The following is an 8,988-nucleotide window of genomic DNA, read 5'->3' as shown; positions in this document are numbered from 1 at the left end:
GAGTGGGGCTAGGTTTTAAGGTCTCTATGCTCAAGCTATGCCCAGTGTGGAACACAGTGTCCTGCTGCCCAAGGATCAAGATGTAGAGCCCTGAGCTCCTCCAGCACCATGTCTGTCTGCATGCTGCCATGTTTCCCACCACGATGATGATAAACCTCTGAACTGTAAGCCAGCCCCACTTAAATGTTTTCTTCATAAGAGTTGCCTTGGTCATGGTGTCTGTTCACAGCAGTAAGCCCTAACAGAGACAGACATTCTACTTTTAACTCTCTGCTTCCTATGCTGGAGAAGATTGGCCAGCTCCCTGCCCCTGAGCCTTCCTTGCTGTTAGGGATTTCCCACTTAGAACTGCAAATGAAACGAACTCTTCTTTCCATGTGTTCTTTGTTTATTATCATGGTGGATTTTTGTTGTTCTCTTGATTTTTTTAAAACTTTAAGATGTATTTATTTAATCTGAGTGTTTTGCCTACACGCATGTCTGTGTACTACGTACATGCCTGGTGGCTAAAGAGTCCAGAAGAGGGTGTCAGATCCCCTGGTAAAGGAGTCACAGACAGCTGTGAACCCTCTTGTGGGTGCCGGGAATCAAGCCCCAGACCTTTGCAGACCTTTGCAGGAGCAATAAATGTGCTTAACCACTGAGCCAACACCCTGCCCTCGTCACAGTTTCTATCATAACAGAAAAGTAACTAATTCATACAAGGTCCAGGGGCCAAATCCAGGCTGCCAGGCTTTACTCACAGAGACATAGAGACATCTTCAAAGCTCCAAATATTTATGTGTGTGTCTGTATGTGTGTGCCGATAGTGCACACGCCAGTGCATATGAGAGGCCAGGGGACCGTGTCATATCCCTCAGAGTGGACACATTTGAGCTCCAGACTTTATGGTCACACAGCAAGCCCTCTGAACCACTGAGCCATCTCTCCACCCACTAGAAACATTAGTTTGGTTTTGGCTTTTGAGACAGGGTTTCTTTGTGTAGCCCTGGCTGTCCTGGAACTCACTCTGTAGATCGCCAGGAGGATCTCAAATTCACTGAGATCCACCTGCCTCTGCCTCCTGAGAGCTGGGATTCTACCACTGTCTGGCTAGGGTATTCAATTTTCAAATTGCTGTTCAAGTTGCTGACTTGTCTTTCATTTTATAAATTGTTTGATGGCTTTTGGTTTGAGGTTAGGACAAAATTCCCAGCAATTTCTGAAACAGCTCTAAACATACTTCTACCATTTCAGATCTCATATGTGATCTTTCTCAACTTTGTCAGCACTGGCTATTGTAAAATTAAAATGTGGACCAGCTCTGAAAAACATTGAAAACAGTCTCTGTCTTGCAGCATCAAATACTCAGCCAAGATCTGGATCAATTTCTAAATAGTTATTACCCATTCTATGCATGGGTACCTACCATATTGTATATACATCATGTGGGTTTTGACGATCAAACTTAGCCCACAACACTTAGCAGAAACCCACAGAGCCACCTTGACAGCCCAAGATTTCTTTATGTAAATGAACATGCCCATTTATTCGCTTCTATGTACATTTGGAAATGTCCTTGGTAAAATGTTTAGATATATAGTAAAAATTATTAAACTACTTTATGATTTATTATCTGTAAAGTTTTGAATGCCTATTTTATATATATCTATATATAGGAGGGGGTCACCTACAAACTTCTCAAGTGAAAGAAGCCCAGAGCAGAAGAAGTTCTAGGCAGTTCTGCCTTAGAGCTGAGTGTGTGTGTGTGTGTGTGTGTGTGTGTGTGTGTGTGTGCATGTTGGGAGAATAAATGGATCCATGGTTGGAGGAGAGTGTCATTGACATTAACGGGGGTGGGGGATGGGGGGATTGATGAGATCTGACTCTGGAAAATGACAGTAGATTTCTTGTCTTGAGGTGTGGGTGGGTGCTTGGTAAAGATGATCATCAAGAACAGAGGAGGGAGCTGGAGAGATGGCTCAGTGGTTAAGAGCACCGACTGCTCTTCCAAAGATCCTGAGTTCAAATCCCAGCAACCACATGGTGGCTCACAACCATCTGTAATGAGATCTTACGCCCTCTTCTGGTGTCTGAAGACAGCTACAGTGTACTTACATATAATAAATACATCTTTTTTAAAAAAAAAAGCCGGGCGGTGGTGGCGCACGCCTATAATCCCAGCACTCTGGGAGGAGAGGCAGGCGGATTTCTGAGTTCGAGGCCAGCCTGGTCTACAGAGTGAGTTCCAGGACAGCCAGGGCTACACAGAGAAACCCTGTCTCGGGAAAAACCAAATAAATAAATAAATAAATAAATAATAAAAAAGAACAGAGGAAACAAACACCAAGGCTCAAGAGACCAATCCAGAGTCATCCGGATGGAGGCAAAAACGCCTCTCCAAAGCACCGAATACACAAAAGGAGAAGACACAAATTTTCTCCTAGGAGATAAGAAGTAAATGGCAAGCTTGGCGGTGGTGGCACACGCCTGTAATCCCAGCACTTGAGAGGCAGAGGCAGGTGGATTTCTGAGTTCAAGGCTAGCCTGGTCTACAGAGTGAGTTCCAGGACAGCCAGGGCTATACAGAGAAACCCTGTCTCGGAAAAAAAACAAATCAAAAAAAAAAAAAGAAGAAGAAGAAGCAAAGAAGAAGAAGGAGGAGGAGGAGGAGGAGGAGGAGGCAGGATAGGAGACAGGACCAGAAAAATGGTTCACGGTTCGTTCAAGGTAAGCAGCACTAAGCTCACCCTGTTGTTGTTGCTGTTGTCGTCGTCGTCGTCGTTGTAGTCATCATTGTCTGGACATCTGGGGGATGTGACTGTGTGTTGTAGCTTAGGCTGAACTCTACTGCCGACAGATTTAAGGCTTCTGAAACTGCCCCCACCTCCTTAATGCTCGGATTACAAACACGTACCACCATACACACGTGGGTTTTTTTTTTTTTTTTTTTTTTTTTTTTTGAAGCCTGGAGTAGGGTAACACAGGCTGGCCTTGAACTCTTTTGTCTGTTGCCTCTACCCCAGATGTAGATTAGATCGCCACGCCCACTGATGAGTTGGATGTTTCTGTGCACTGTGGTGTATCTGGGAAATGGATTGGATCACACCCTCTGGAGTTCCTTCTTTAAAATACTGCTGCCCAGGACAGGTTGGCAAAATAAGGAAACAGGACCTGGGCAGCTTCGCATGTCAACTCAAGTTCTGGGAATATTCATCTCTTACAGTCTGGATGGCTTGGCTTTTATCTTCCCTACGCCATATCCATCAGAGGATACACACAGCGACTATGTGTGCCTGCTATTGTTGATATAAAAACAACTGTCTGCCGCCAACACAGTAAACCTCGAATTGTACTTAGTAAGCTCCAGCGCTAGCTGTCCTTGCATTTTGGAGGCAGGGTCTTGAGACAGCTGCAGCTCCCACTTCCCAGTCTTGGAGGCCAAGTAGCTGCCACGCATCTCCTGGCTGGTTTTCCCGGACGGGTTTTTGGTTTTGAGGCAGGGTCTCAAGCAGCCCAGGCTGGTCAGAACTCATTGCATATCTGAAGAGGACCTTGAATCACTCATCTTCCTAAATGCTGGGATGAGAGGCTTGGGGCAACACCCCTGCCCATGTGGTGCTGAAGGTCAAACCCCTGACTTTGCACATTCGCAAGCTATCATCTGAGTCACATTCCCTCGGGGACATTATTATTTTAGCTGGTCTGGATCTCACCATTGTGCCCGCTGAGGCCTTATACCACTTATACCACTCGACCTTATACCACTCCTCTGCCTTCTGAGTTCTGGGATTACAACACAGTCTACCATCAGGTTATTTTAATCCTTCCTTCCTTCCTTCTTTCCTTCCTTCCTTCCTTCCCTCCTTCTTCTTCTTCTTCTTCTTCTTCCTTCCTTCCTTCCTTCCTCCTCCTCCTCCTCCTTCTTCCTTCCTTCCCTCCTCCTTCTTCTTCCTTCTTCTCTCTCTCTCTCTCTCTCTCTCTCTCTCTCAGTTCCAAGCAAAATTTGTCTTTCTCCAAAGATGCTCAATCAAACCACAGCTGTGATCAAGACACCCTATGTCTCTCTCCTACTACACAGACCTGCAACTACGCGCGGGGAGGGTGGGAGGCCTGCTGTGAATGGCTCCGCCCAAATGGGGTGGGCAAATGAGCAGGCGCAATGCTGCCCAACCCCCGCACAGCTCACTGAAATGGCTCGGAAACTTGACTCGCCATTATCCAGGAGGCAAAACAGCGGCTACTCTAACTGAAATTGAGAGGTATCTCTTGCACCGGGAAGAACCGAAACTCGGTCCCCAAGACACCGCAGGCAAAACCTTCCGGGTCTGGTGCACAGGAAGCCTCTCACCCCGGCCCGGCCAAAGACCGTCCGGTGGGGTCGCTGCAGCGATGGGGACGGCCACAGGCGCCGGCTACTTCCAGAGGGGCAGCTTGTTCTGGTTCACAGTCATCACCGTCTCCTTCGGCTACTACACGGTAACGCCCGTGAGCCACAGGCAGGCGCCGCGCGAGCGCACTGGCCAGTCAGGGCTAATCCTGGGGAACCGGCTCGCCAGGCTCTTCCTGCTTGGACGGGGGCGGGAAGCGATTCTGGCCCTGCGTCTCAGTGGTTAGGCCTCTCGAGATGGTGGTGGCGAAGTCGGAGGCCCGTAGGGACCCCACTGCATACTTCCGTGCAGCCAGATCCTGGCCCTCGCTGATCACCGCCCTGGCGCTGGGCTACTTCGCGGTAGGCGTAGGGAGTGCTGGAGAGTGCAGGCAGCTCTGGCCCCTTGTTAGAGCTAAGCGTGTTGTGGGAGGGCGATGGGGGAGTGGACAATTCTGCGCACGCCGTTGCCTGGGTTACTCTTGTACACGGAAGTTCGGTGGGTTCTGAGGGTGTTGATGGTGTTCCTGTCATGGCATTCTATTCCATGGTCACTGAGGCTTAACCAAGTTTGATCCTTTCGGGAAGAGAGAAGTGAAATTAGTATATTGCAGTAGACCTAACGACTCAGGATAAGATTCGAAGCAGAGTGCTTGAATAAGTTTGAAGTGCTTGCAAAATTGGGATAAACCTAATGGATGGGTAAAGTTTATATTGGTAAGAAGGAAGAAAAAGAATATAACTGGACATGGTGTGGACGAAGATAGCTCTTTCCATCTGAGGAATATTTTGTTTAAAGAATAATGAGAAAGATGCTGGGAAATACATTGGGCTCAACTGGTATAAGAATGAAGAAATGCTGTTTAGATATTCCAGGAGACCCTGGAATTGTCATGTCCACAGTGTTATTGGGGTCACGGGTCATCACCCCTAACCTAATTTCACCTTAGGCAGAGGCATGAATTGAGAATTTTCAAGGCTTCGTTTTGTTCAAGGTCCCACGTTTCTGATTGGTAACATTCAGAAGGGAGGAAGTTCTTGCTAGTTCAGACAGAGATACAGGGAAAACCCTCAGTTCCACTGGTCGGGAAGAAGCAGTTACAATATACGCTTCACTAGAACTTTATGAAACATCAGGGGACAGGTACAGTTGTCCTTGACAAAAATGGACAGGACTAGAAAAGTGTTGAAAGTGTTGGCATGAAATAATTCTCAAGCCATGCCAGGCTTGCAGACATCACAAGAGAGACCGAGGAGGCGGTAATCCAGCTACAGAAACCTTTCGCAATCAAGCGGTTGCAATCAAAACTTCAGAAAGCTGCTTTTACCTGCTTCCCACACCTATGCTGAAGACACCCCCCAGTTATAGGGGTACAAAAAGTGAAAGAAGTGGTTCTAAATTAAATAGGAGATTGGGACAAGCTGTGATTTCTGCATTCTAGCCAAGGCATATGAATTCTTTACAAAATAGTTAATAACCTCTATAAAATAGTGATTTGCTGATATTCATTAAGAAAAACAGTCGTCTGGCGGTGGTGGCGCACGCCTGTAATCCCAGCACTCTGGGAGGCAGAGGCAGGTGGATTTCTGAGTTCGAGGCCAGCCTGGTCTACAGAGTGAGTTCCAGGACAGCCAGGGCTACACAGAGAAACTCTGTCTCAAAAAAAAAAAAAAAAAAAAAAAAGAAAAACAGTCACCCGGACACTGAACGCTGGTAAGCGTATTTCCTCTGCCTAAGTCTCCCAGTTAAGCTGTTTTGAGAACATGAAAGTTGGGGAAGGGAGAACTGGATGGCTTGCTGAGTGTCTTTGGCGTGCAGTTTTTGTATGATCAGTACTGTTTTGCAGCTGTTTTCAAAAATAACCATTTGCTGAGACTATTCTGTGCCTTTGATTGTCTTGCAGTGGGTTGTCTTCTGGCCTCAGAGTATCCCTTATCAGAGCCTTGGGCCCCTGGGTCCCTTCACAAAGTACTTGGTGGACCACCATCACACCTTCCTAAGGAACGGGTAAGGAAAGCTAGGTTCTGGGCAGACACTGCAGCTCCAGCTTCCTAGTACCAGAAAGGCCTGCAGTTCCCTTTAGATAGCTAACAGTGATGCTAGTGGCCATCAGGTGCCTTTCTTAAAGTTTCTGTGTTAGAATCAATTAACAAATAACTATCATCTTAAACTGAAAAAGAAAAACTTTTTTTCCTTTTCTGGATTCAGGTATTGGCTTGCTTGGCTAATTCATGTCGGGGAGTCCTTGTATGCCTTGGTATTATGCAAGTAAGTCTTTGTCATAGGAACGGTTGGTTCACTTTTGTCTCTGTATCTGATGTAAGCCTTGAGTAGCCATGTCTGAATAATTCATACACCTTCGGGCTGAGAACATGTCCCATTTCAGCCTGAATCCCTATACCAAAAACCGAGCTTGGAACAGAAGTACTCAGTAAATGTTTGATGAGCAAATGCAGTTTCTTATGTTGCTAATTAATGATTTAGTTATTTAACTGGGATACTTTTTGCTGTGTTTCAAAAGTTCTGCCTAACCAACTGGAAGTAGGAGTCTGTCTTCTAGTCTCCAAAAAGTCTGAGTTACTCCTCTAGGCTGGTGATTTTCAAAACAGAATCACATGAGGAGCTGTTTGAAAAATGTGCATTCCTGGTTTCCAGACCCAGAGATTGTGATCTGATAGGCCCTGCTTCAGATACTGGTATATGTCTTACTTAAAGCTCCTCAAACAGTTCTGTGGGTCAGTGTAAATTAAAAGCCCCCAAATGAGATCCTCATAGATTGTACCTCAGAATTATACATAAAACTAAAAGTAGAATACAATCGTCTCATAGAACCAACATTAAAATTGAGTTGTTTAAATTTGCTTAAATTTGCTGTCTTTCAGGCGTAAAGGAATCACAGATTGCCAGGCCCGGCTCTTCTGGTTTCTACAGACTTTTCTGTTTGGTATAGCCTCTCTCTCCATCCTGCTTGCTTACAGACCAAAGCGCCAAAAACACAACTAAAGGAGAGAGCAGGATTTCCTCTCCACTTCTTCAAGCCCTCCTTCCAGTGGGCCCTGAGTTCCATGATGACCTCTTTGTCTTCTAGGCAGTGTCTGTCATAGAAACCTGTCTGAGACCCTCTAGTTACTATTATTTTGGTGCTCTGACCAGCCTTAGATAGACCTTTCTTGTTTAAGAAAGAAATAAGAAAGACCCTGCCCTTCCAGCTCTACAGCCCTCCTTCCTGAAGAAGGCCTCAGGCTACTTTCCTGAGGTCCTTAGCTGAGCCATTCCCCTGCCTTTGTTTGTGGGTCCACCTTTGCTCCATGGGGTGCTTTGAATATGCTTGGCCCACAGGAAGTGGCACTGTTAGGAGGTGTGGCTTTATTGGAGAAGGAGGTGTGGCCTTGTTAGAGGAAATGTGTCACTGTGGAGGCCAAACTCTGAGGCCTCACACATTTGCTCAAGTCTGGCCAGTGTGAACTGGTCTCCTCCTGCTGCCTTCAGATGGAGATGTAGAACTCTCGGCCCCTTCTCCAGCACCAAGTCTGCCGGACACTGCTGCCATGCTTCCTTCCATGATGATAACGAGCCGAACCTCTGAAACTATAAACCAGCCCAATTAAATGTTCTCCTTTGTAAGAGTTGTCTTGGTCATGATGTCTCTTTACAACAATGACATCCCTAATTAAGACACTCCCTGCTCTAAGTGCTCCCTTCCCTCCTCCCCACTGACATCTTAGCTTCTACCCCCAAACTTTTCCTGGTTCTGGACCAAGATAAAGCAAAGCTTACACATACCATCAGCTCCCCGTGCACTTATTAGCTACCGCGAGGCAGGCGCCTGTCTGCCCGCGCCTATCCGCCACTTCTATTCCTCCAGCTACAGAGAAAGATAATAACAAGCGAGAGCTTGGCCTAAAACCCTGAGGGACCTGCTGAGCCCAAGAAGGTAACACGAGGGAAGTCCGCCCTGATGCTGCAAGCCAGAGGAGGTGACCCTGCCCAGCTGGGGAAAAGGTGCCCAGCCACGAAAGGCTTCTGTACAACTCCTGAATCGATAGAGACCTGTGATTCCAGAGCACCGCCCTGGGGTTCTTCTTCCCCTTGTGTCTCCTGTGTTCTCCTAGTGGAGAACCGTGGTTCCCACGTCACTCCTCTGACCTCCCCTCACGCCATTCAACTAGAGAAGTGTGCAATGTTCAGCCAACACCACTACAAACAGCAGCTGCCTTTGTTGTCTTCTCCCTTGCAGCTGAGTTCTTGTTTCTCCTGAAAGTGCTAATGGGGGAGGGGTGGATACGTTTGTTTATTAATTGGAATTGCCTGTTAGGTTTTCTGTTCTCTCACCTTCCTCTCTCTGTGGTGAATCCTTGATATCTATAATGCTGATAAGGCCCCAAAGGTGAAACTACCCCAGAGGGTATACTCGGAGAAGTCCATCTTCTCTCCCTACCCCCTCTCAGTTCATTCCCACCCCCAACCCCATAGTTAAGGGGTTGCTAAAATGTGGTAACAGACAGTACCTAAGGAGAGGGAAAAGGCAGAATGAACATCACCTTTTATAGACAAAATACCCTAGGTGGTGGCATGACGGTCCCTCCCTGGAAAAAGAAAGATTCCCACACACAATGTTTTCTGTAGAAACAGCTGAAAT

At 46.8% G+C, this 8,988-nt stretch overlaps 1 protein-coding gene across 2 annotated transcripts; it reads left to right on the top strand.

Annotated features, from left to right (window-relative positions):
- The first annotated feature begins 4,135 nt into the window (after window positions 1-4,135).
- Window positions 4,136-7,975, top strand: Tmem254 (transmembrane protein 254). Of its 2 annotated transcripts, none has more exons than XM_052189907.1 (4): window positions 4,136-4,458; window positions 6,253-6,356; window positions 6,558-6,617; window positions 7,232-7,975. In XM_052189907.1, the coding sequence occupies exons 1-4, from the start codon at window positions 4,372-4,374 to the stop codon at window positions 7,350-7,352; spliced, it is 372 nt and encodes a 123-aa protein (XP_052045867.1). In that variant the 5' UTR covers window positions 4,136-4,371; the 3' UTR covers window positions 7,353-7,975. The 2 variants fall into 2 exon arrangements, with proteins under 2 accessions (XP_052045867.1, XP_052045868.1); XM_052189908.1 differs by lacking the exon at window positions 4,136-4,458 and adding an exon at window positions 4,475-4,711.
- The last annotated feature ends 1,013 nt before the right edge of the window (window positions 7,976-8,988 follow it).

The sequence above is a fragment of the Apodemus sylvaticus genome, chromosome 8 (genome assembly GCF_947179515.1).
Source record: "Apodemus sylvaticus chromosome 8, mApoSyl1.1, whole genome shotgun sequence".
Lineage (NCBI taxonomy): Eukaryota > Metazoa > Chordata > Mammalia > Rodentia > Muridae > Apodemus > Apodemus sylvaticus.
The sequence above is the reverse complement of the archived record's forward strand: the minus strand, read 5'-3'. Positions and strand labels throughout refer to the sequence as shown.

Excerpts from the sequence above, each read along its gene's own strand:
- Tmem254 (XM_052189908.1), top strand. The coding sequence starts at position 4,607 with ATGGTGGTGGCGAAGTCGGAGGCCCGTAGGGACCCCACTGCATACTTC. Across the intron at positions 4,712-6,252 it reads TGGCGCTGGGCTACTTCGCG|TGGGTTGTCTTCTGGCCTCA; the intron begins GTAGGCGTAGGG and ends ATTGTCTTGCAG. Across the intron at positions 6,357-6,557 it reads CACACCTTCCTAAGGAACGG|GTATTGGCTTGCTTGGCTAA; the intron begins GTAAGGAAAGCT and ends TTCTGGATTCAG.